This window comes from Daldinia caldariorum, assembly GCF_022478825.1.
Source record: "Daldinia caldariorum strain CBS 122874 unplaced genomic scaffold F4812scaffold_36, whole genome shotgun sequence".
In the NCBI taxonomy this organism is placed as follows: domain Eukaryota; kingdom Fungi; phylum Ascomycota; class Sordariomycetes; order Xylariales; family Hypoxylaceae; genus Daldinia; species Daldinia caldariorum.
Window position 1 is genome coordinate 20,754 of NW_025953072.1, and position 25,386 is coordinate 46,139.

A 25,386-nucleotide genomic window follows, 5' to 3' on the forward strand; every position below is an offset into this window, starting at 1 on the left:
GGCTCTACTACCTCGCGTGTGTAATCACATGGGTGCTGGGTTCAGGCGACTAATTCTAACTCTCCTTAATTTAGAACTTCTATGCACTACGAGTTGATAATTAATAATCAAGAGCTACCTACCTAGGTAGTAAGTCACAACTTCAACGATCATTAGGGGGACGTGCGACGTTATCCTAGATATCTCTTCTCTAACATAAATAAGCTAGGTAATTGTTTTCTTACTATAAACACGTAATATGATAGCCAACAGATGGCGGAGGACGAGCAAAGTTTCCTATTTCCTATTTGTTAGAGAGAAATTTAACAAAATTCGGAAATTGTGTACCTGGAACTTTCTACAGAAGTGACATACGACGGATCATGTAGATACATGCCAAAGTGGCTTACATCGTGAGGTAACCTCTAGGACAATTTAACAGTGAAAGGCGGCTAGAACTCTCCTTGGCATAGAATTAATAGAAGTAGTTCATCGATACCTTAACTGAGGATCGACCATCGTGGCGGAAAGCCATTGCCTTGCAAAGAATTCAGTACCAGGTCCTCCATCTAGTTCCGGTTGTAGAACCTCGATCGAGGTCTGAAGCTCCTGGTATCCGCATCGACTCGTCTTGCTTGGTTGTCAAGAATAGACGGTGTGTGCCAACAGCCTGCTGTGTATACGGCAATTTTCTGATATATGCAAGCGCAGGCAGGGACTGTGGTGCAGCTGACATTTGTCCGCGATGTGTTGTGTCTAGCGTTAGGCTATACAAGTATTGCATGTACGCAGGTAGCTATCTATCTATCTACTATCTTATTGCTTTGCTTACTTGGCTACAGGATTTCTACCACTACATACCTATTCTTACTCTCGATGTAAGTTACTAGAGGTAGGTAAGTAATGCCCCCACGGGAACTTTTACGCAGTGTCACAAGGTATGTAGTTCCAGTTCGAGTAAGCCGCACTAGGTCTTGTACGAAACGTCCACAATTCGAATGCCATGTGGCACACTGACCTTCCGGGATCGTAGCTGGGTCGCCTAATCAACTAAAGATAAGAGTCGTTGTGCGACAGCCAGTATAATAAATAGATTGGTAGCGACATGGTATCCTAGTGTAAGTTGATTACAGCTAGCGGAAGTTATCGCGGTAGGTATGTTCTATCGCATCGATTCTTTTATCGATTATCGCCAATATCGTCACAGGGGCTGGTCTATATGCATACCTCCAGAGTCTAGAATAGGCAGGACCGGATAGAGACAGTAATGCAGAATGGCAATATCGTCGGGTTGAGGCTTGGTACAGGCCTGAGAGGCCAGACTCTAGAACACAGCTTTCCTGCAGTCTGTTTCTAGAACGGCCTGTTGGCCCCTTGTAAGCTTTATATCGCTTTTGTAAATAAATACCTTTGCACAAGCTGTTACTTATCCCAGGGCATGAAATCGGTAGTAAGAACCATGCTTATTAAGGGTCTAGCCAGACTTGCCCCGGCCGACCTATACGCAACCTGCAATCTGATGCATCAATTCTCTATGTGCCGGTTTACGATCTAGAATCTCTACCACCAAGTCCCACAATCGAGCCATATAAAATTTTGGGTCTTCCGAAAAAGCCGTATATGTTGTAACGCAACTGATTCGTCACACGACACACGAGAACCGGCGGGAAATAATGATATTCCCTCCGTTAAGGGGAAAATATGTAAGATGACCGTTTAGTGGTACCCCGTAGCTCTCTTGTTACGGGATGGAGCATATGGTTAAGGGGGGGAAGAACCTCATTCTCGAGGGAGGGCGAGGCGTTATAGGGATATGGAACAAAACGTACTATTAGTATCCCAACTGGCATGCTATTGGCTTTCGTTTGCGTCTATGACACCAACACTCGTAGAAGACCGACAGGAAGTTGAAAAACGCTTTGACTGGCCTCAAAGTCATGAATAGTGTACAAATATTTCGGGGTTCATGCAAAATCCCATGTAAAATGGTTCGATTCTTGCAGCGGCAGAACCCGTAATTATTTACTTCAAGGCCCTTCCACCAACAGACGTATATTTTACAGATATATGACACTTGCCGTTGCGTTACTTATCTAATCTGTAGTGTGTCGGAGAACATGACTTTGTACATAATCTTTAAGCGTTAGTAGATACAGGGCGAGACCTGAGTCCATAAGCATGTAAAGGGTAGCCTCTAAATTGCGTGAAGGATGTCGCGAGTCAAAGATGCCTACCTAGGTAGGGAACCGGGCGGACCAAGTAGATGATAATGGGTAGGGTCACTTAGCTGTTATAAGTTGCACACTAGGTAGAGAGTATTGGGAAGTGAATGAAACCCCTTCCCATTGCCACAGTAAGCAGAGACCGGAAGATAGAGATCTGCCGCATGCCTCGTTCGAAAGGCGAGAGGGTTCTGAAATATGGCTCGTAGATCTTCTATTTGTTTGTTCAACTCGAGCCGTATGAAAGGCTCGCCCGACGAGGTATAAAATAATTGTCTTCAATCGACAAGAGTTTCTGAACACTCATGGCAAGGTCGGGTGACATAATTTTTCATATTTGGAGTGGCAATAGGACTCAGGCAAGCTATCAGTTGAGTCTGAGCACCAACGATATGTTGGATCCTTCGCGCCTGATTAAACGTATTGATAATGAATACTTTTTTATGCATATACAAGAATCATCAAATCATCACTCCGGGGTAGTTGTAAACTTCGCGCCTCGATGGTCCCAAGATCCAGATGAGATGAGAGATATCTTAGATCGTTTCCGGAATGCATCATAGCTATCGGTCAAGTTACGACATCGCACCTTAAGAACGGTCTAGGAGGGTAAAAAAAAGAAAAAGAAGAAAAAAAGAGCTACGCGTTCCAAACCCACTGACAGGACATCACCATTGAATGACAAAAACATTATTTCAACTTTATAGCGAAGTCTTTCATCAGACTAGAGGGACATTGCGATGACGTTTTTGAGGTTACAACGCGTGGTGCAGAGGGTGGTGCAATTGAGGCTGATCCGTCACGGCTTTTCCGTGGGTGTTTGATGCAAAGTAAGTATCGCGTTGATTGATTTATTAGACACGATTTATCGCGTTCACCGGGAGGTCTCCGACAAAAGTACTACGTATGAGGTACCTAACCTAAGAGGATACTTGGCTACTATCGATTAGCCCCTTTCCTAATGTTCTAGTTAATCTTTTTCTATTCTAATGGTTCTGATGGTTATAGCTTGTGGCGCAGTAGCGTACAGGGAACTAACATTGTTGAAGTGTACAATACCACAGGTGTACCTATTTAATTGTACTGTACAATGTGTAGCTAACCCATGGAAGTTTTTAGTGCGGCCGTAACGCTGGGCAAGCGCTTTCTGTTAGTGCACTAACATCGTGCTGACCGTTCTATCGTTTTTAAGCAGGAGCTTCATAAGGAAAGCCTTATCATAAAAAGGGTCTCGGAGATTTTGCCATAACAAATTGGTTGGAAGCAGGAAACAACGCTCAGTTCTAATTGAGGACTCCAATTGGCAAGGACGGCGAGGACGACAAGGACCCCTGTACAATACCAGTGTACTATGTACACTAGGTACAACACACAGGCACCAGCCATCGACGTCCTTGGGATTTTCCTAGGTTTCTTAGGGATCACAATGTAACTCTGCTTTGCATCTAGCTCATACTGGTTCACTTCCGCCTCCAACTTTTTTTTTTTTTGTTTTTTTTTTGTTTGATGAGGCTGAATCTATCCGATAAATCATCACATCCTTGTTCTTCAACGTCAACTCCTCTCTAATCCATCTCATAACATGATCGAAATAATGACCCAGTTCATCATCAGTTCACTTTCGGCATAATTCATTTGTCCCTGCTTTATCCAGCCAGCACTTGTCAGGCTGCCATTGGGCCACCTGCATTGGCCGAATCTCATCCCACTGCGCGAGTGACCGAGTGACGGGCTGACTTTACGCGCGCGAAAACAGAACTATGACCGTACACTCCGCCTTTTCAACTCGACCCTGACCGAACCAGCCATCTGGGTCTTGCATAACCTCTCCCCACCATTGACGGGCCCGTGTCTTAATTGTTTCTCATCAGAAATCAGGAGCCTATCTTTCTTGGCTTGCGTTTGTTGTTAGTCTTTCTCATCTAAGCTACCCTTAGCTACCGTAGCTATCATCTCACGCTTAGAGCATAACCTTTGACTTCTTGCGAGGACCTATTTACCTCGTACTGAGAGCTTCGGCTCTCATCTAACCCAATATGGCGCCTGCCCTGAACCCCAGATCCGGGTTCAGGATGCGAAGAAGTCAACTGTCAGGCGGCGCAATTGCTGGGACGGTTATCGGCAGCCTCATCGGAGGCAGCCTGTTATTCATAGTCCTGGGCTTTCTCTACTTCCGGTACAGACGGAAGTTGAGAGAGGCGAAAGAGGCGGGGACATTACCAACTGGGAGTTCTCCAGGCAACCGAACCAAGTCTATATTCAATTTTGGGAGTTTCCTGCCTGGACAAACCCCGGCTACAGGGCCGGATCATCTCCCTTCTACGAAAGATGATCTTGAGAGAATTGGCCCAGGCTTTAGCGACGGCTCTGAGTTCCAACAGACACAACCTGCCGTTTATGGACATGCATTTGTGAGAGATCATGAATCCTATTATCCATCCCAAGACTTTGGCCAGTTGTCTCTGCACCCGGGCGTCAACTTTTCTCCGCCCCCTCAACTTACGGCTTTTCCAACTACCAACGACCCTAGGGTCAATCTGCCTTCTGAAAATGTTGTCACGGGATACGAAGCAGCCAATTCTAGTTATTATGACACCAGGATCTCGATGGGCTCAAACCCTGAGCAAGAAACGATACCACCGTCTAGACAGATGACAGAGCTCTACGAGGCTCAGCTGAGAGATTCCCGAGAACGCCAAAGAAGTGGCTCTTTAATTAGTCGACTCTGGAATAGCATTAAAAGGAAGCGTTCTACGCATTCCTCAGCTCACGGCACGAGCAGTCCTCATAACTCAACGCCTCAGCAGTATTTTACTGCCTCGCCCGTTACAAGTCCTGTCAGTATGAAGCCGCAAGCCGGATTAGAAGTTACGGAAGGAACCAGTACTCAAGAAAAACTTTCTAAAAATCGATTTTTTGAAGAGCCTGGCGAAATCTCCGAAGAGGGGGGTATTTCAGGCACTTCTGCAGGCGGGAACGGGTCAGAAAAGGATCAGCAAAACAAGAGACAGCGACAGGGAGACTCGCAGTACGATGTATACCCTCTGCAGACTAGCTCGACGATACGAGAAACCACCGAGAGGGATTCTGAGCTACCTTCAGCTGCTCTCAGAAGTCCGGACTCCGCCGATCGGTTACCTCACTCAACTCAGCCACAATCCGAGACCCGGCCTCAAGAACGTCTTATGAGCCCGGCCATCCCGGAGCCCATGGAGCTGGACGATACTCTTGATGTTGCTAATAGACCCTCTGTCTTCCGTAGCTCACACTCACCTCCTCTTCAGCCCGAATCGTTCGTGTCGCCAATGTCCATCATGCAGCCCTCTAACGCTGCCGAGAAAGCTGCTTACACTCACTACCAAATGGAGAACTCAGCATCTCCTCCAACTTTCCCTATTTTACCGCCTGCTATCGTGACAGAGCAGACGGCGCAAGAAAACCCCGAGAATCCTCCTTATGGTTCTCAAGACGATATTGACGTCGAGAGCTTCCTAGATATTCCTAGTGACGACGAGCCTCGCCTATCCGGTGATTCGTACGACTATACGACCACGCCGGGGCAAAGTTCTACGGATCCCTCCACGGGGAGGACACCGGACACCCGGCTTACAGTATCACCATCACCGTACCCAAACATGCATGAGCATGTCAAGATGGAACCAGAATCGAGCTCGTCGCCGGAGGTCTCCAAGATCCCTTCTCCACAGTCATCTGGCCATATATGTGAGGAGTGCGGCCGTTACTTCGATCAGGTTCACAAACTTAACCATCATAAACGCTATCACGACCGCAAGCACGGCTGCCCTTACGAGGGCTGCGATAAGAAATTCGGCACCAAGACGCACCTCGACCGCCACATCAACGATAAGCATGTGAAGTCGAAAGCCTATCATTGCATAGAACCAACATGTCCATACTTCAAGGGAAGGAAAGCATTCCCGAGAAAAGACAATTGGAGGCGACATATGATTAAAAAGCACGGGGCGATGCCCAGCGATCTCGAGGCAATGGACGAGTCGATGGGATGAAACTTGTTGGACGCTCACTGCTCTCCACTACACATTAATAGCAGCAGGTGTACATTACCGTATGCCTCTATCCGAGTAGTGCATCATCACTACAAGTGATGTTGGGATGTCCATGATGATGTTTTTCACGGAATTGACGTTGCTTGGCACTATTTGGACCTAATCTTTCGGCATCTTAAATCTTACGAACCACGTTTGACGAGCCTATATATGCTATTACTGGTTAAATAGTATGAGGCGCGGAGGCTTCTACTCGATAGGCCCCCCAAAATCTAGATTTCGTTTATTTGGACTTCAATACGCTCGTTTGCATAAATTGGGTATATATATTTTTTGGTAATATCATTAGGGCATATGGGAACCAGCGAATTCGGGATCGACCCTACTTTCCATGTTGATCATTATAACAAGCAACGGCGCTTAGTGTTCCTCTCAGAAGGTTGTGTGTTTCGTATAGGGTACGGGTTTAACTTTCATGAATGTTGCCAAAAATGGCCAAGGGCAAAACGGCTAGAAGCTGTCGAACAACCTACAATGCAAATCATTTCTGTACTCGTTGATTCTCTAATTAATTGGTCTCGATTTTCAGCATCGTCCGCTTCTGACTTACCTATAGCTACTAACCTTAGAACTACAGTATCGACCTAAACTAAAGTAACCTTTATTTAGTTAGTATAGCTGAAAACAGTAAAAGAGATATCCAACATTGTCAATTTTGGTCTTAAGACTAAGTTAGTAACGATTTGATAAGTACCTCTCATTCCGCAGTATAAAACTCGCGTTATGACCGATACCTTTAACGTTCGCAGGTGTTGCTCTTTATATACGTATATACATACCCAGCTAATATATATAATATACCTATACAACGCCAAGGAAAAGCTAAGCTTCAGACAAGAGCCCAAGCCCCAGGATGCAACGATACCTCCCCGGTGATTGTGGGGTTAGGACAGGGGCACCGGCGTTCTCAGGACGGTCACAGCCCTTGCCGCGAAACACGGAGAAGCTAGATTGTCTTCCAATACGGTGTCAGAATTACCGATTTTCCCACCAAGGTAGATAATCATGATCGAAGCTGATACTCCAGCACGATAAACGCTAATTTGGATATTTTGCTCCTTCTTGGCGTGCTTCTAGATGCCCTTGGGACCGCGATGGTTTGATCTCTGTGACCCTAGAAGGGAGTAATATGAGGACTTGCACATAAGAATACCTTCTCTCGATGTCTGCGAAACGCAAACCAAGTTTTTGTTTTCTTCTCTTCTTTTACATTTCATTCGCTTCTTAGCTCTTGACGGGCCTTATTTCGATAACCACACGTATCTCTTTTCCTTCTCTAGGCCCGGATCCGCCTGTTTCTTCTTCTCCTTTTCTTACAAGATCATTACTACATAGTACCTAATTTTAACTCATTTCATTCACTACCTCATATACCTAGCCAGGATGTTGACCGTCCGCTCGTTATCCTTGCTGCTTGCCCTAGGGGCCCTCTCCCTCGTTGACGCAGCGCCACAGAACAGAGGAAACAGAGGCGGCAGGAACAGAAATGGCCAAGGAGCGACTAGAGGAGGAGGTCAGAGGCAGAAACAAGCGACCGCTTTTCAGCAGGCACAGCAGATACCTCAGGGCGTGTCGACAGCGACGGATGGGAGCACGATTTTGGACATGACGGCTAATGTGAAGTATGGTAACCCCCTCTCCCTCCCCCTAAATCTACGGATTGCTACACATGAGGTACCTTGGAGGTATGGATCAAGAATCAAAAGGCTAACCCTCACTTAGCGGCCTCCCCCTACGCTTCAAGGTCTCCGCTCCCGCCGAGCAATTCACTACCGACTCGGGCGTCGACGGTGGTACCCAGACTGCCGGTGCAGCCGGCGATTTAGGATTGAACGTCTTGCTACACGGCGACGGGGGGCAGTCCTTCTTCGACTTCCCGAACCAAGCGGTGCAGAACGGGCTCGCGGGCGTCGCCCTCCTAGCCCCGGACCCGAATCTCTTCTGGGGAGGCGGCTCCGGGCTCGACCGTACAGACGGCGTTGCCCACGCCCAGGCGGTCGCGGACCTGGTCGCGGACGTGATGCCCCAGGTCCTAGCTTTCAATTCCAGCCGCGTGAGCTTCACGGGCGTCTCCGGGGGCTCGCTGCTGCTGAGCGGGTTCCTGATGCCGGGCCACATGTCGCAGTTCGCCGGCGAGGGGAAGGAGTCCCAGGTGCTCCTCAACTGCGGCGGCCTGGAGCCGCAGGTCGACGTCGCGGACGCGGACGCGGCCGCGTTAGCCGCCACGCGCGTGCACTTCCAGAGCACGCAGCAGGAGCTCACGCTGCTCCAACCCGCGATCCCAGCCGCGATCCGAGCCTACGAAAAGATCGCCGCGTCTCAGGGCCTAGACGCAGCAGCCGTCGGCGCCCTGCAGACGGTAGACAACTCGCCGAACGGGGGCCACTGCGAGTTTGACGAGAAGGACTTCGTGAGCGGCGTGCAGCTCATGGCCGATTCGTTCTCGGCGGTAGTCCAGGGCGGCGACGGAAACTTGGCGGGAACGAATGTTAATGTTCTGAACCCAGTTGTTGGGAATGAGAAGCTAGCTTTCTCGGGAGCTTCATAAGAGGAGAGATGATAGATAGGATGGGATAGGGGGGATACGTGTGGGTATATATATTTTACTATAGAATATGTCTATCCTCTCTACTAGATTCAAGATCTAACTAACAGAAGAATGCGTATCGAGATGAGGTATAAATCATAATATTAAAAATACATTGTGCCTCCGTTGTTGGACATAGCGCCAAGTCAATAACCGTGTTAAACTCTGCTTGAACTCCGCTGGTTTCGTTCAAAAAAAAAGATCGTAGCATGTTTCCGCCTCTAGAAATCCTAGGGGATTCTGTAACTACTCATTAAGGAGTTCGCCGATCAAATAGGTAAATTAGGGCCAGACCGCCGCCGCTTCTGCCGGGAAATCTTTACCGGAGATGTATTTTATTTCGCTATTCCATCCGTCCGTTCATGTGGTATCCAGAGCACCAGACGCCTCTTTATTATATAACCCTCAGAAGATCAGATTGGATCAGATCAAATACCGCATCAAGTGAGCATCGCTGAAATCAATAATCAATAACGATAAATACCCGTTTCCTTCTACTCCTCCTCGCTCACGTCGCTTTCTTGCTGATCTCCTTCGCCCAGTTCGGCTAACAATGCAGCCTCAAGATCCGACTCGTCCAGGGCGGGCTCCTCATCAGGCGGCTGTTCTTGCGGCACATCCTCCATCTCCTCATCTTCATCTTCATCTTCATCTTCCTCGTTAGTCCGAGGTTGATGAGCATTGTTAGTTTGTTCCATCTGCCGATTTATCGGGCTAGGTAGGACAAAGTTATCCATAGGCTCATCATCGTCATCCTCGCCGTCGGCATCATGGTGCTCCTCGTTATTCCTCTCCTCCTCCTCGTCATCATTCATCAAATCGGAGAAACGGCGAATTCCAAAGAGGTTGGGGGAGAAATCTCGGCTAACCCTCGGCGCTTCGCCACCTGGATTTTCTATGGTAAGGCCCAGGTCGTCATCGGAGCTCTCTTCCTCCGAATCGTCCGAGGCGCGACGCGGCTTACTAGCGGGTGCGGGCTTCGGAGGCGATTTCTTCTCGGGCATTGCCAGGACTGGCTTGGCTTCCGCTTTTGGTTTCGATGCAGGTTTCCGCGGCTTAGCTGCCGTCTTCTTTTCTTCTTTCTTCCCCTTCGCAGGTTGTTTCGCCGGCCCTGCGGCCTTGGCGCTGCTGGAAGCACTATGAGCGTTTAGCTGGGGCAAATCTTGTCGCAAGGTCTCGGCGTTGTCGTTTGGTGTTTTAACCAAGTTCATGTTGAACATAGAATCTACTTTGTGCAGAACGAAAACTTCGCGGGTGGGGTCGAAGATCAGCACATACTGGCTATCTTCAACCCCGCGTGTCCCTTTGTATTGGTAATGGCCGCCGTCATCTTGGAAGGAGAGGTCGTATGTGGAAGGGCCTTTCTTGGAGGAGGATGTGGAAGCAGGTTTTATTCGTGCCTGGGCTGGCGCAGTGGATGAGGATAATGACGGCTTATGATTATCTATAGTGGGTTATAGGTTAGATGCCGTCTATTAGCAGACACGAAAGGGCGACTTACATCTTACGCCTGTGAAAACTTCCTTGGAGTCTTTGCCGAGTAAGGCATCGCTCAAAACAACAGGGTATTTGCCGGCTTTTGTGGGATCAACTATCCCCGCGGCGAGGGTCGCCATGGTGTCTCTCAAGTTTTAACCGGTACCTTTTTCGATGTTGATGAGCGGTCGGATACAGTATATTGTGAGTTGAGTTCTCAATTGCCTTGAAAAGAGAAGTAATAAAAAAAGTAAATTGGTTGAATTTCGCTTTTTAGACTGGGTATCCGGACAGAATATATCGGGACAGAATATGGAGTAGTAGGGAAGTAGGTAGTAAGCGAAGAAGAATTGTTGAAGATGCGAAGGTGTGTAATATCGATGTGTAGCGTGGAGATTGGTAGAGCAAAAGGGAAACATGTAAGGAACATGATTAACCAACGAGGCGGAAGAGCTGAAAGAAGCAACCTGCAGGCTTGCAGGTAGGGCGCACTAGCTACGACTTTTAGTTACTACGACTTTTAAGTCACACTAATAAGTTACACCAATAGGTACCTAACCTAACCTAAGGTAGGTACGCTATGGTAGGCTGTCAGCTGTCCACCCACCAGATCCACCTCCCTCATTCACCTTTAAGGTTTAAACTTTAACCAAGGCAAATGATATTATTTACTGGTCTAGCTGGTACGACACGTACCTAGGATACGAGTAAACTCAAAACTTCTAAACTGATAGTACCTTATATTAGGTATATACGCAATTCTGCCACATTACAGTTGTGTGCATTGTCTACAAACAATCTTATTATATTCAGCGAATGTCCCACGGCATGTCAATATACTAATGTTTATTGTGAGCACTTCTCATTGTTCAGTTTGGTTACTATCAATTACGGGCGCTCTTCTATAGTCAAAGATAAACGTATAGTTGCTTTGGAAGGTTGTTGGCCTGAATTTGATGGTTGATGATGAGTTATGAAACTAGAGCTAGAAACTTTAAAAGCTAGTTGCATTAGGTTATCTCCTTTCCTGAAGCCCTGACTGTGCGGCAACTACGTACAATACTTTCTAAGTGCCTCTCAAAAGGGGGACGCGTCTGTGCAGTAGCCGGATGAAGGCTAAAGCCAACGTCTGTATTTCCAAGGCAACTGGGCACTTATCTCCTTTGACCTTGGAACACGCCGGGGTTCGTAGCCGGACGAATACTTGGAGTTGGGAAGAAAATCACTTGCATCAAGGACAGGCACACAACCCGCATACGTACGGAGGTTACTTGATTAACGACGCCTATAATCCCACGTTCTTAAGCCTCCTTCCCGGCTTTTCCTATCTACAATGCTAGAGTACACAAGGGAAAGGGGATGCAATTCTGACTGCTACGGTGCGCACGCTGTCTATAGTATGGAAAGGTCGCCGAATTTCTCCTGCAAGGGTTGTTAGCATCATCATGTCATAGTCAACAGTATAGCATATATATTGCCACAGCTGCATTATAGCAAAACAGGGAGCGTACCTTGTATCCCGGAACGGACCAGCGGCCCTTGGACACGAGCTTGGCCGTCTTCTCGTCGATCGAGGGCTCGGCAGCAGCAACCTCGTCAACAGTAAGCTCCTCGAAGGGACGTGCCGTCTCGATGTTCTTAAGCGTAGCTTCGAGGTCCTTCAGTTCCAGATCGACCTTCTCCTTGGTGCTCTCGGCGTTCTTCACGGCCTCGATCTCAAAAGCCTCGATGGCCTTGAGCTGGCGGTTGAGATCGTACGTGGCGGGCTTGAAGGCGGCGAACCGCTTCTCGATCTCGTCGACGACAGCCTGGTTCTTGAGGATCGAGCGGTAGTACGCAAAGTCCACGGTCGTCGGTTGTTCGGACAGAGCCTGCAGTTTGCGGCGGGCATTCTCGTTTCGCTGCTTAAAGGCCTGCAGACTTGCGACGGTCTGCCCCCGCAGACCTAGCGAGGAGGTGACCTTGGTCCAGTCGAGCTTGAGGGCTGCGCTTCGCTACGTGGGAGGAAACGGAAAATTAGAAATTAGCTCATGTTTTATCCAATTTTTTTATATTTTTTTTTGTTTAAAGCATAACTTCCGGTACCATGGATGATCCAATTGACAACACCATAAATCCCTCAAAGAAAAAAAACTCGATAGCATTCACCAGGGGATTCCGTAAGAAGAAATACTTACTGCGGCCATTTTGGTAATGTGATGAGGAAAAAAGGTAAGGAGTGGAGATACCTATGAAGCAATTCGCAGTGGATGTTGGCTTGCTCTGGCTGCTGGAATCTCAGCCGAAGAACTCCGAACGTTTTGCAAGGGTATCACAATTACCTAAAGTCCCGTGATTAACTCGAAGAGTCACGTGACTTTTCTGGATACTCGAACTTCCGTTAGGAGTACAGTACCTATCAGGTACTTTCAGTTACCTGACATTAAATAGGTATTAAATACCTAGGTAGGTATTGAGCACCTGGTATCTCGAACTAATATTAGGTGGTTTAAGCAAATCTACGGTGATTTGGCTTTCAGGTTCCAAAATATCAGAATATTAGCAACACCTCTTTCTTTCAATGGAGCAAATCGTATCAAAGGCATGGTCAAAGGCATGATCACCGGTATGGTCACCATCAAAATAATGTAACGGTCGATAAAACTTGAGAGGCGCATTATTCACAATGGCTCAATAATCCATTCTAAGGTATCGTAGCATGCAATACACAGCCAACCGACTTTCCTTTTCTCATTTTTTCATTTCCCTCCTGCAGACTTTTTTTCAATTGTCGCAATGCATCCGCCCAACGCGCCCGCAATTAGACCTTCCCTTCTCCTAGTCAAACTCGGTTCTTAAACGCTCAGCGCCATAATCGAATTGACTATGTCGTTATCGTTTTCTTTCAGCGCCTTGATAGCCTTGTTCCGTTTGACGTTGGCTTGAGTCATGACCAGCTCGATATCCTTATCCTCGAGCCCTTCGGCATCGACTTCCTCATCGTCGTCGTCATCATCCTTCTTCTCCTCGGTATCCTCGGCAGCCTTGCTGGGCTCGCCGTGGCTGTGGTCATGACCAGCGTGGTCGTGGTCACCACCAGAAGCGGCTAGGGACTGTGCCGCAGCTTGCTGGGCAGCCGAGTTCAGGTCCTCGATCTTGGCCTCACCGAAGACACTAATAGAGTCGTTAGTTTCTTTGATCAATCACACCACACAACGTAGTAGCAGCGGGTTCTTACATGTAGGTGTTGCTGTTGGGCGACTTGTAGACTTCCGGGTTGTTGATAACGAACAGAATCTATAGGTGATGCGGTTAGCCATGAAGAAGCAAAGCAATCCGACCCGACTAAAAGCGAATAATTCTCATCTTCATCCCAAAAAGCTGTATAGGACCAGGGTATGCGCTGGGGATGACTTTCTTTCTTTCTTTCTTTTTTTTCTTTCCTTTTTTTCGCGCACAATCTTCCAACTAAATAGTGCAATCCTCAACCAAAAACCAAAAACCAAGAAAAAATCTCCGTGTCCGTTGTTACTTACGTTCTTTGGTCGTCGGAGTGTCACTCGGGTAATTCCAGTGACGCGGGTAAGGTGAAGCTTCTCGATGGCCTTGCGGGCCTTCTTCTCGTTACGGGAGTGGACGACGGCGGTAGAGCCCGAAGCGCCGCCCTCGCCGACCTCAATCTCGGAATCAGAGCTATCATCGTCATCGTGCTCCTCGACGGACACCTTCTTGGGCTCCTCATCGGGAAGTTCCTCGACTCTGGGGTTGGCCATATTGAATGTGAGTCTGGTGGGGTCGGAATTAGCTATTTATTTTGCGATGTGCGAGGTGGGCGCGATATCGTGGGGTTTGAGGTACTAAGCCCTCAAATTTACTTGGCCAACTCCCCCAAAACTGCTCGTACAATTTGCGTAGGAAAAATAGACGAGGTTATATATGAAGGAGGAGACTTATTGGAAATATCAACTACTTACCAAAGCGACAGCTTAAAAACGACGCCGAAGTTAGGTAGCGGGGGTGATTGGTTGTACCTTGGGGGGGTTGAGTGGTTCGGTTATGAAGAAAAGTTGCTTACAGCTGTGAACTTTTGTTCAATTGTTTGGGCCTAGGGTTTGCCAGTTTTGCGAGTGCCCGCGCTAGTCCACATACGGATTTATAATATTGAAGGTAGATGTACGGAAGTACCTCTACCTCAGTACAGTTAGGTACCTACCTAGGTACCTACCGGTACGCGATTATCACGTATTTGATAAATTCGCTACAGCACCTACCATACATACCTTAGGTAATATCACGGTTTCTTTATTTTAGGTACCTAGGTACGTTTGGTACTTTTTAAACATCTTATACAAATATTTGTCTTGCCTATCTCCATTTGGGACGTGAGAACTTTACAAAGAATAGTATGTAGGTACAATGCAATGAGGTAAACTTGTGGTTATTAGGGACCCTCGGAGATTTCGTTTTCTTTCTTTTGGTATTTTGTCAACTTGCGTATCGAATCTACACTGACGCAACCTCGAGAATCCGGGTACGGGTACGTCCACGCGATAGCTAGCGCAAATATCACCCGACCAAGATGTAATCACGTTGAAGACAGCCTCAGGTTCTTGTGTGAATTTCCCTTATCATTGACGCCGGTCACCTCATCGAGATTTTTTATGAGTGACATACAGGTCTTGCCAGACGAATCAGAAGAAACCAGCAACCCCATGCCAATGTGTCATTTCATGCAGACCAGATCCGTAGACTACCCTCCTCTTCTAGCTGAAAGAGACCGTTGTAATAGAACCAACCACTCCGTCCCCCTCATGCTCCTTCTCCCGCTCATGCGGATGCCTTAACCTTGGCCAAGGCCTTTCGCTCCTCGAATCGTCGTTGCTTCTTGAGTCGCATGACCTTGAATCGGTCGAAGTCGGTGAGCGCCTTTCTTCGCTCGGTCTGGTCCTTTCGCTTAGCCCACTTGCTCTCCTTCCACTTGGCGTCGATCTCGGCCTTCTCCCACGCGTTCTTCAGGGTTCCTGTTCGGACGGCACGGGGCAACTTCTGAATCTTCAGGTCGGATAGGAGCACGTCGGAGAAGGAGATGGCTTGTCGGGGAACAACCAGATTGGGGTCCGCTGAAGGTCCATCAACCAGAGCCTAGAATGATTTCCGAGTTAATATACACAACAAATGACATGATTACACACGATCCGCAAAAATAAAATAAAATAAAATAAAATAAAATAAATGAATAAATCGCGAAATTTCCAGATTGCCGATTTCGGGGTTAACGTACGCGCTTGTGGTCGATGATCTCGACGATAGCAGCCAGTCTACCGGCGTAGGGGCTGTTGCCCTGGACGAGGACGATACGGCCGACCTCGACCTTGCGCCATTCGGGAGATTCGATCGATGCGTCGCCCATTGTGACGGTGTGCTAATAAGGATTGTTGTCAGAGAAGAGTGGGTTAATTAATTAAGAAGGCGGGCGGAGAGATGGGGATAATCAAAGAGACAATTGAAAAAGAAAAAGAAGAAATATATAGAAAGTGTTCTTAGAAGATCATCTGGTTGGCGGAGATGAAGGAAGACTTACTGATTTGGTGATGTCGTGATGTTGGCTCAAATCCCTCCTTACCTTGAATTGTCCTGGGGCTGGAACTTTTCTTCGGTCGCGCACAATCCGGTGGGAAGTTGAATCTTGTGTGGGCAGAGTTAGGGCTAGGCCGGAATTTCACCTAAGCCGTACCCGACCTCACTAACGGGCTTACCTAAGGTGGGTCTACCTGCAGAACTTGCCTCTAAAAGATTTCTTTCTTACTCGGTACTTCTCTCTCACCACTTCAACTTTCCCATCTTTGTTTCAATTCATTTCTCATTTATCTTTTATCTTTTTTACAAGGTAAATCCAGAGTTTCTAGAAAGATGGATAAAACTATATAACAATAGGTAAGTTTTCAACTTTGATATATCCCCCCCTTTCCTTCTACTTGTTATGATGAAGTAATTTGCGATTGATTCCGCTTCGATGGCGCTCTCGCCGGAGCTGCTATATCAAGCGGCAAGGTGACATTTAATTCTTACATATTCTGAACTCTTTTTCAATTGGTTACACGGTCATGTCGGATATATCTTGTACAGTACAATAGGTACCTTGAAAGCTAACTATATCGACAGGACTAAAGCTTTTCAGAAGAATCACTGAGTGCCAATTATCCCGGATTGAATAGATTCACTTCAGTTCAGTATCATTCGGCATAACTGTTTTCTTGGGTATTTATTTAGTTGACCTCAGGGGGTTTTCACAATGGCAGTATCATGCCACGAATACAATATTCTTCAACGCATGAAATATATAAATTTACTACTCTCAGTTCGAACTCTTCGTACATTTTTTCATGTCCCCATTTCCTCTCGAAAGTTCCGTAGCAGTGTACAAGACGTCCACCATCAGCCTCTCGATTACGACAGATTTCAATTGCGTCGCACATAATAGATAGTCAACATCAATAGCCTCCATAATATATGGATAGTTTAACATATATCACGCGGACAGATGGTCCTACTCTTGATACTATCCTTGTCGTCTCCTCTGCCTACATATTTGAAAACCTTCACCATATCCGCTCCAACATATCATCCTATCATGATTGTCATTGGGTATACTCAATGAAAGAAATATTACAATTACAATGCTTAGCACTTTATGCAACCCCTACTCCAATGCCGTGGGAGGCTGCAGACCTTAAACCTTCATCTTTCAGTCCGTCTTGGAGTATCTGCAAGCTCCAAATCCCCAACCCAAGTCACCAAGGAGTAAAGCACGCGGGTTTTCCAATAACCTATATAGATATAAATAAATAATCATTGGCCAGATCGGCAGGCTATATAATATGTGGCATCGAAAGGATTATCTGTTGAATATGGTAAGTACTTCGTGGGATATCAGCCAAGGCCCAAGGCGTTATTCATTTACGGCGGAGAGCGCATCTCCTGACGAGTCTTCGTCGTTCAACCATTCGGGAGGACGCATTGGAGCATAACTCAGCCCTCTGTCCTTCTCTAATTCTTTACGCATTACTTCCATCTCGAGTTCCCATCGTTTCTGAAGTGCTGCTCTGCGCTCGTTCATTGTCGTTATCAAAGCGTCTTCCTCGTCCGCAAAATTAAATTCGAGATTTTCCAGCTCTTTCTTATTTTTCTCGATGAGTTTACCCATTTCCGACTCCTGTCTTTCGAGTAACTCTTCAAGGGCTTTGGTCTGTCTATCGCGCATAACGTTAATTTTGGCCTGGTGAAGTTGCTTCATGTTTCTCTCAACGTTATACTGTTGCCCAAGTTCTCTCAGGTCTCGTTCTGTCACGATCCGGGAAGGCATATTCCCATCTGGATTCTTGCCAAGGCCGTCACAATACGCTTCCATATGTTTAAGCCGAATCCGCACGTTTCGCTCACTCTGTTCCAACGTTGAGCGCAATTCCATTTCCGCGACGACCTGACGATCTTCAAGATTGGCTGCTGTTTTAGCATGTCGCTCATTCATCTTCTCGATACTTGTTGAGTGCTTCTCTACAAGAGCAAGTTTCGCGTGCGCATGTCTGGTCCACATAAGCCATTTCGATCTCCTCTCAAAAACATGAAATCTCTCTATCTCCTTGACTTGCTCCTCTTGCAATGCTTTGAATTCCTCGCAGCTGTTGGTACGTCTTATTGCTTCGAGCATATCTGTAGTTTCCTTCGCAGCAGCTTGCTGCTTAGCCGCCTCTTCGTCCGCGAGTTTTGCCGCATGCGCTTCTTCCTCGCGGCGCCGATCCTCCATCACAGCCTCGCCGTTGCAGAAATTAGGACAACCCACCATCTGATCCCAGACTGCGCCGCAGATGTAGCAGAACTGCGCTCGACATCGGCATGTCATGTGCGTACAGCCTTGCGTGAGCTCTACAAGTGATCGGCATTTATAACATCTTCTCCATCCCGACTTCTCTCCCATTTTCAAGACGGCCTCTAATTCCCAATCATCCGGACAATCTTGACCTAGGGAGTGAGCATCCCTTTTACACGTCACGCAAACGCGCGTTTTGCATTTGCGACAGATGGCTTGGAATGGGTATTTGGGATCGATCCTGGTCTGCGGTGGTATAAACTCGCCGCAGGCTGGGTTGGAGCAGAATACCCTCGACTGCCAGGGCGTGCTAAATTGCACCACCGCTTTGAGAAACCTATGCTGTTCTTCGCGTGATAATATCGATTTGATTATCGGACTTGGTATTGGTTGAGTGCAGCAGCGCGGTGGCATCTTGGACTCGTCGGTCGTTGCCTGGTTGATCATGATCTTCAAACATCTTGAACAATAGCTGTGTCCGCATGGCAATCTGCGTAGAGGATAGTCAACTTGAAGATCTTCTCGGCACGCACTGCATGACCTGCATGATAACGTGAGACTATTAGTACCTTTTCTCGTTGCAAGAAAGCGGGGCGGTTGACAAACATGACAAGGTTTCCGAGAGAAGACGGAGTCTTTCGGCTACGGCGTAATTTAGAAAGCCCTCTCCTAAAGCTGAGGTAGCTTTTGTGGGTGCTCACGCTGAAAATGCTTGGCGTGGATTCGGTGTCTGTCGGCGACGGCGATATGAATTTAGGCTGGTTGAGATTCGGCTCAGCTTGGACGAGGTAATTATCATACTGAGCAAACGTGAGAGCCCTTGGTCGCTTCCTTGTGATATCCCGTCCCGTGGCCTCGGGATACCCAGTAATGGAGGAATGTGATGTAAGAGTCGTACTCGCAGAACCCTCTGATCCCGTAGACGCAGTACGGGCATGGTTTGTATCTGTGGTGATGCTCGATTTGGCGAGAGACGGATTTCGCCTGTTGTTTATTGAGATAGAACTCGACGGCGAACAAATAGTAATACCAAAAGTTTTAGCCTTCATGATCAGTTCGTTAAGATAGACCTCGGTCTTCTCGGGCGAAAGCTGCAGGACCTGATTTAAGTAGTCGGCTTCTCTTAATTCAGGAAGGATATTGTCTGGACTATCAGCCAAGTCCGAGGACGGAGGCTTCTGAACAATTGCAGCCATGGCAGGCAGCAAACGAAAAGGCACATTCAAACAGCAGCCCGGCCTGCGTGATCAGTTAATTGACTAAAGTCATAATTTGACTATTATTGTATTAGAAGATGGAGTATCAATAGGCGATGGTGGGGGGAGGATCGGATTGCGATGGGGCGCGTCGATATCCTGGCACGATCCTGGCAGCTCTGGCTTTCGACCCTTGGAATGCGGCCAACGGGCAGCGCCTTAGTGGGTAGATTGTGGAGAATACCATAACAACCTGGCTAAGATACTGGACCAGATATTACGATGCGTGATCCAGTTGCAGATTGATAACGATCTGTCGACTCTCGAGCGCACCACTATGTAAGTGCCCGTGGTCTGGTAGCAACAAACGCTTGAGGATCAGTTAGGTACTGTAGAGAGGCCGCGACATTCACAAAAAACAAACAGGAAGGAATGTTTTTAGATGGCTTAAGTGGTTCAAGTGGTCTAGATGATGTAGTAATGGTAGTACCTAATCACAACGCGCGGGTGTTGTAAAATGCAGGTAGGCTACCAGGCAACCAGACATGCGGTCAGTCAGAAGGAAATGGCTTAGAGGACGTGGAAATTGGCCGAGAAGCTCCCAACAGGGACGGAGTTGTTGGCCAAGGAGGGGGGTAGTTTTTGAGGGCGGGTGAACCGTGACAGGTCGAAATAATGGCCACAATTCACTGTTCGTGTTTGTGTTTGACCCCATGCGCATTGGGTAGCTGCCCGCGGGTATCGTATCCAAAGGGTTTCTTGTATTATGTACAACATCTAGTTGAACGTCTTCATAACCTACTTAGTGCGAGGAATCATATAAAATTAATGCCAAGAATAACTCAAGAGGGCAAGAGGGAGCATGCTTTGCATTGACGTTCATAAGATGGTAGGATGACGAGCGGGAGTTTGAGGTTTTCACAAGACAAAAAGTTGATTTAACGATGGGACGCGCGCGCGGGGAAAGAGTTAAAGGTGAGGTAGTATGTCACTTGTGTGTACCTACCTAACCTAGTGCTGCTAAACCCCTGCATCGGCTTTAAGCCATTGGTTAAGGGCTACTGAGGTTAAAAACTCTAAACCTGAACTAAAAGTGTAGTTACATAGTACATTGACTTCTGCAACAACCTCATTCGGGCCCCCACTTAACTTACATGATTATAGTTTAGGTTCTTAACATCTTGAGACTACCTCTTCCCTTTTCCCATCCGCTTTGGTTTCAACCCGATAAAAAGAAAACATGCCATGTAGATACACATTACGATATACTAATAGGAGTTGTGCCTTTACTGAAACTTTGGTATTAGTGTGCTCATACAACTACCTAGGTATGACGGCATAGATCGGCTCACATCCACTGGCGTTGTCATCTCGCTTGAGGCGTACCGAGAGTCGAGACTATCCACTAATTAGAGGTATTGCACCTTTGCTTCTCATCCACCTAAGCCTTAAGGTAGGCAGTCCGGGTACCTAGGTAGTTTCCCTACTATAAGACATGTTCCTCCCTTCGGCCATACTCACCCGGGACTACCTAACCTAGGTATCTATTGGTGGTGGTCTAAATAGTACCTACCTAAGGCAACTTGAACAGGTGCTTATGAGCTTTAAACTTATAATCTGAAGCAACACATGAAGCTTTAATATTGAGTTTGGTGCGTACCTCTCTATCTTTTACGCGTCGACTTTAAATGGCCACTATGATGTAGCCCAAAGATGACTACCTAATGCAGGTATAGGTATTCACGAGATTTCGCAGTAATAATAACTTCATAACAAAGCGCCCTCTATTAGGATATAATAGTGTGTCTGGTTTACTTAGGTAATCATAAAAGTTAGACAGAGGTTGTTCTTGGAGCTGACCATCGCTATGAGTAAATTCTAGCCTGTATAGGGCTCAGTACCTTAGGTAGGTAGCTTTGTAGATTTATATTGTGTTCTTCAGATTTACACAGTAGGTACTGGCCATCAGAGGATATATATATTAGGTACCTAGGTACCTATATAGACATATAAACGGCCACGTTTACTTACAGCAATGCCTCTCTCTCTATATATCCTGCGTCTGGCTACTTTGGCATATCCTGGGTTTCGCCATGTTTGCTAGATCTGATATAAAGTGAGTCAGACGTTCGAAGAACTAGGATAACACACCGTGTGAGTTAGATAGAGCATTCAAGGGGAGTCATTCCCTCTAACAATGAGATAGGATGTACAATTGGGAGTGAATAGGTGTAAATAGTGACGGTTGAACATCGTGTAACTGGGGCTCTCAGCTTCCAGCTTTGTATATAACCTCCTTTTTCCTTATCTATACATTTTCCATGTTCCTCATTTACTCCTCTTCACATTCCATCTACGCAGCCAAATCCAAGGCCAGTCTCCTCATGTATGTACCAGGCTTCGCTCTCCTGTGCTTATGCACACTTACTACCATCGTTGATGGCCTAGCGGGCGGAAGGCGGCCTGCCGGAATGGGCATGAACAAATACATTAGTTCATTCCTTGGGGGTGTCGTTATAAATGTAAACCAAACTGAAACCACAAGGCAAGAAGACAAGCTGCCCGCCTTACGCACTGTTTCTGCGGAGTGGAATGTGCCCTGGATCAGGGCACCGGATAATGCAAGCCTTAGCGACTCTGACAAGCGGCATTCACTAGCACAGTGGGTGGGAATTCTGGGGAACGATTGCGACAACGTGAACTGGTACCCATTCCTTCAGGCTGGGACGCTGGTCGAGGTACGTATACTGGTTCATTCGAGTTCCTTTCTTGGATTCGATTCGATTCGAGAAGTGCTTCTAAAACTTGAAGGAGTAGACTAATCATTTTTTAAAAAAAAAAATTAGATCAACGGAAATGGCATGACTACTGCGAGTGCTTGGGTTAAATGGTTTCCGGCAGCAGCTCGCTTGATCCCTAAGAAAAACTTCGAAGTAATACCCGACGACAAAATATCCGTGGCAGTTGAGGTGTATACTCGCATATCAGGCCATGTGTAAGTTATACTCCCTTCCCACTTCTATTCTGACCGTCTATGTCTATGAAAATCATCTAATATCTTTCTCAAAGACATATGAAGAACCTCCGCACCGGCCAGGAATATGCTGCAGAAGTGAAAGCAGACTCTCCCGACGACCCAAAGTTTCATATTTGTCTTGGACCTGGTGTTGCTCAGTTCTTCCAGGAGTGGGCCACTGCGAAAGACAGAGCAGATCTACCGATATTCAACAATGTCACATTTACCGACATGATAGTTATGGATCGCCGTGGCCAATGTCATGATCTCAGTTCGGGGACGGAGGACTACTGGAACATGATTGACGCAGACAGGAAGGTTGCCGTACCGGAGGGAATCAACGGTAAGAGTTTTGTAGTCTACTCCCCCGGGGGGGAAACATGGATACCACACAAGAATGCCCAGTGCTGATCGATCGTCCTTTACTCGACGGATTAAACATTACAAAGGTCTATTCTCGATTAGTATCTACCTGTTTCTGAATCTGCTGTTGCCGGCAATGCGGAAGATTTGGTAATGGATGGGCATCTTATATTACGCATTTATAAATGTTATACCTAGGAAACCCTTCTCAATATTAGTAGATCGCCGAATTAACTATTACTCAACAACTTCTCAACTGCCCATTTAACAGAGAAATTCCTGATATCTGAATAATGCTGTCCAACACCAACAAACAAGACCGGCACATTTGTAGCGTGGACTATGCTGACCAAAGTTCCGACCATGTCGCCGACCGTATCGCACTTGGAGATAATGAATCCATCTAAAGTACGCCCGGGACCGAAAGAAGAGTTGAAATTCCTGGCTTGGGCGACTGAGTCTGTTCCTACCAGTGCCTATCATTATAAAGTTAGCAAGATAATCATTTGATAGGTGACTTTCGTATAATCTCACCTCGCCGACCATTAGAATCTTGTCTGGTTGGGCGAACTTAGCGAACTTCTCCAGCGACGACATCAGCCTCTGATCATTATGCCGCCGCCCGGCTGTATCGATGAGCACAACATCAAATCCTTCATTGGCAGCCTCTCTCACAGCATCCTTGGCAACCGTGGCAGCATCACCACCATACCCCTTTTCAAAGATCTCTACCTGACCACCTTCACGTTCAGTTAGCTCCTTCAAATTCCGCACGTGGACTTTGAGTTGTTCCACAGCCCCCGATCGGAAAGTATCTCCAGCTGCAATTAGTACTTTGTATTTGTTTTGCAGGAGGAAATAGCAGATCTTGGATAAGTTGGTCGACTTGCCGACGCCGTTCACTCCAACTATAGAAATTACGTAGGGTCTTGGCTTTCGCATCGACGTCGCGGGGGGTTTGATGACAGAGTCGATCTCGCGTAAGAGATCTAAAGAGGAAGTAGGCGTCAGCATCTTAGTGAGCGAAGCTTCCATGGCTTTGGCGATGCGAGCATCGATGCTCTCGAAGCTACCTGTCTTCACACCAAGAAGTTCCTTCTCAACACCCTCACAAAGCCGGATAGCCGCTTCGCGGGCAACATTCTTGCGCAATAAATGGTCTTCCATCCCTTTCATAGCTTTGTCGAGGTCTTCTTTCGTCAACGTCTTTCCGCCGACTACGCTGCGGAAAAGACTGCTAATCGTACTTAATCCAGATCCGACCAAGCCCCCTTTTGCTTCCGTCTTTGAAGTGCTCTTCGCCTCGGCCGATTCCAAGATAGAGTGCACTTCATCATCCAAGTCCTTCAGTACGAACTGTCCCTTGGATGTCTTCACCCCCCATGAAGATGAATCGACCCCTTCACCGGCCGTGGATCGAGCAGCCGCATCTACTTCACTATCGCTCGTTAAAGTATTCTGGACCGCCGAGTAATCTAATTGCAAACTGTCGTCCTCTTCGTCGGCGAACCCATCGGCATCCCATTTGCGACCTTTCTTGGGTGCTTTCTTAGCTTTTCTCGTTGGGGCCTCGTCGCCGGAGGACATAGGGGCGGAATTGTTTTTTATTTTTCTGGCCCTTCTCGACATCTTCCCCATAGGGACACCCTTAGCCACGATCAGGTGGTTTCCGCTAGGAGTCGATGGCCGAGAAGTATTCGGAGTAGATTCGGCGGTGGATGGACGCTCCTGGGAGTTATTCTGCGCTTTGCCTCTAGGCTTGAGGCCGGGTGGTAGAGGGGGTCCATCCTTAGTGTTGCCTGGTACAGCATTTTCTTCCGAAATAGAAGTGATAGCAGCCGACCGTGCGTTGTTGGAGGATCCGGTCGACTCGAGTTCTCGATATTGCTGGTCAAAGTACTCGCCGAATTTACGACATTCTACGATCGTAGTGTGAGGTTTCTTCAACTGATCGCCGTATAAGTCAATAAAGATCGTCTTTAAGTTATCGACTAGTTTATCAATCCACGAGAGGTGCAATAAGGACCGGTAGACAGCCTATAGATGGTTAGACAGCACAGGTGCATAGCCAAGCAGAATGGCGTACAACAAAGATCACGCCCAACTCCTTCACAAACGTCCACTTCAAAGTGTGCTGATCAGCCTTGTAGGGCGGATTGCTCGCTGCAGGTTGACTGTTCCTTGCGCCGGCCACAGCACCTTTTTCCTCTATAAAGACGTCGGAGATGAAGTTGTTGATGACGGACGGGTTAACAGGCGCATAAGTCCGCGACCAGAGCACGACCCCAGAGGTGGTCAGGATTTCGAACGTATCCAACATATTGAATGGCGATTCTGGGCAATCTGGGAAGCAGGGAAGCAAGGGCGTATGATATCGAGAGATTTATTATCAGACACTTTCGACAGCTCCCAAAAATTGGGATTGCTTAACGCAATGATGAAGCACCGGAGGTAGAAAAAGTAGCATACGTATATACGTACATACGTACATATGTACCTAGGTATACTTCCAGCTGGCAACTGCAGACTGCAGATAGACCCATGCGTTTGATTAATCGAACCAATCGACAACCGATTTACGGAGACAGGGTTACTCGGAATTAAACCTTGGGC

The 25,386-nt window shown here is 47.2% G+C and overlaps 9 protein-coding genes across 9 annotated transcripts; 4 read left to right on the forward strand and 5 right to left on the reverse strand.

The window, feature by feature from the left end:
* The first annotated feature begins 3,658 nt into the window (after positions 1-3,658).
* F4812DRAFT_448784 (uncharacterized protein) lies at positions 3,659-6,942 on the forward strand. The gene has a single exon (XM_047935893.1). The coding sequence runs from the start codon at positions 4,238-4,240 to the stop codon at positions 6,227-6,229; it is 1,992 nt and encodes a 663-aa protein (XP_047785207.1). The 5' UTR covers positions 3,659-4,237; the 3' UTR covers positions 6,230-6,942.
* A 542-nt stretch (positions 6,943-7,484) lies between these two features.
* F4812DRAFT_295452 (uncharacterized protein) lies at positions 7,485-9,104 on the forward strand. The gene is made up of 2 exons (XM_047931182.1): positions 7,485-7,911; positions 8,012-9,104. Exons 1-2 carry the CDS (start codon positions 7,673-7,675, stop codon positions 8,835-8,837), a joined length of 1,065 nt encoding a protein of 354 aa, XP_047785208.1. The 5' UTR covers positions 7,485-7,672; the 3' UTR covers positions 8,838-9,104.
* Positions 9,105-9,370: 266 nt separating this feature from the next.
* F4812DRAFT_464262 (RNA polymerase II transcription elongation factor-domain-containing protein) lies at positions 9,371-10,492 on the reverse strand (the record flags this gene model as incomplete). The annotated part of the gene is made up of 2 exons (XM_047938326.1): positions 9,371-10,320; positions 10,378-10,492. 2 exons carry the CDS (start codon positions 10,490-10,492, stop codon positions 9,371-9,373), a joined length of 1,065 nt encoding a protein of 354 aa, XP_047785209.1.
* A 1,252-nt stretch (positions 10,493-11,744) lies between these two features.
* On the reverse strand, positions 11,745-14,104 carry F4812DRAFT_453925 (uncharacterized protein; the record flags this gene model as incomplete). Its single annotated transcript, XM_047936552.1, has 5 exons — positions 11,745-11,774; positions 11,864-12,346; positions 13,217-13,505; positions 13,570-13,628; positions 13,868-14,104. The coding sequence occupies 5 exons, from the start codon at positions 14,102-14,104 to the stop codon at positions 11,745-11,747; spliced, it is 1,098 nt and encodes a 365-aa protein (XP_047785210.1).
* A 550-nt stretch (positions 14,105-14,654) lies between these two features.
* F4812DRAFT_448796 (ribosomal protein L14-domain-containing protein) lies at positions 14,655-16,063 on the reverse strand. The gene is made up of 2 exons (XM_047935894.1): positions 15,613-16,063; positions 14,655-15,473 (listed from the first exon to the last, which is right to left on the reverse strand). The coding sequence occupies exons 1-2, from the start codon at positions 15,739-15,741 to the stop codon at positions 15,159-15,161; spliced, it is 444 nt and encodes a 147-aa protein (XP_047785211.1). The 5' UTR covers positions 15,742-16,063; the 3' UTR covers positions 14,655-15,158.
* A 1,167-nt stretch (positions 16,064-17,230) lies between these two features.
* Positions 17,231-19,612, reverse strand: F4812DRAFT_295607 (uncharacterized protein). The gene is made up of 2 exons (XM_047931183.1): positions 18,805-19,612; positions 17,231-18,739 (listed from the first exon to the last, which is right to left on the reverse strand). The coding sequence occupies exons 1-2, from the start codon at positions 19,392-19,394 to the stop codon at positions 17,281-17,283; spliced, it is 2,049 nt and encodes a 682-aa protein (XP_047785212.1). The 5' UTR covers positions 19,395-19,612; the 3' UTR covers positions 17,231-17,280.
* Positions 19,613-21,740: 2,128 nt separating this feature from the next.
* F4812DRAFT_469696 (uncharacterized protein) lies at positions 21,741-22,394 on the forward strand (the record flags this gene model as incomplete). The annotated part of the gene is made up of 2 exons (XM_047938899.1): positions 21,741-22,132; positions 22,241-22,394. Exons 1-2 carry the CDS (start codon positions 21,779-21,781, stop codon positions 22,391-22,393), a joined length of 507 nt encoding a protein of 168 aa, XP_047785213.1. The 5' UTR covers positions 21,741-21,778.
* Positions 22,395-22,401: 7 nt separating this feature from the next.
* F4812DRAFT_448800 (uncharacterized protein) lies at positions 22,402-23,052 on the forward strand. The gene is made up of 2 exons (XM_047935895.1): positions 22,402-22,861; positions 22,968-23,052. Exon 1 carries the CDS (start codon positions 22,468-22,470, stop codon positions 22,819-22,821), a length of 354 nt encoding a protein of 117 aa, XP_047785214.1. The 5' UTR covers positions 22,402-22,467; the 3' UTR covers positions 22,822-22,861; positions 22,968-23,052.
* F4812DRAFT_448802 (SRP54-domain-containing protein) lies at positions 22,845-25,206 on the reverse strand (the record flags this gene model as incomplete). The annotated part of the gene is made up of 3 exons (XM_047935896.1): positions 24,860-25,206; positions 23,308-24,810; positions 22,845-23,249 (listed from the first exon to the last, which is right to left on the reverse strand). Coding segments are annotated over exons 1-3 (1,979 nt in total), but the record flags the coding sequence as incomplete, so codon positions are not given.
* Between the last annotated feature and the right edge of the window lie 180 nt (positions 25,207-25,386).

Coding starts and splice junctions, on each gene's coding strand:
- F4812DRAFT_295607 (XM_047931183.1), bottom strand. CDS start 19,394: ATGGCTGCAATTGTTCAGAAGCCTCCGTCCTCGGACTTGGCTGATAGT. Junction 18,740..18,804: donor TCTCTCGGAAACCTTGTCAT/GTTTGTCAACCG, acceptor GTTATCATGCAG/GTCATGCAGTGCGTGCCGAG.
- F4812DRAFT_295452 (XM_047931182.1), top strand. CDS start 7,673: ATGTTGACCGTCCGCTCGTTATCCTTGCTGCTTGCCCTAGGGGCCCTC. Junction 7,912..8,011: donor GACATGACGGCTAATGTGAA/GTATGGTAACCC, acceptor ACCCTCACTTAG/CGGCCTCCCCCTACGCTTCA.
- F4812DRAFT_448800 (XM_047935895.1), top strand. CDS start 22,468: ATGAAGAACCTCCGCACCGGCCAGGAATATGCTGCAGAAGTGAAAGCA.
- F4812DRAFT_448784 (XM_047935893.1), top strand. CDS start 4,238: ATGGCGCCTGCCCTGAACCCCAGATCCGGGTTCAGGATGCGAAGAAGT.
- F4812DRAFT_448796 (XM_047935894.1), bottom strand. CDS start 15,741: ATGGGCGACGCATCGATCGAATCTCCCGAATGGCGCAAGGTCGAGGTC. Junction 15,474..15,612: donor AGATCATCGACCACAAGCGC/GTACGTTAACCC, acceptor AAATCATTCTAG/GCTCTGGTTGATGGACCTTC.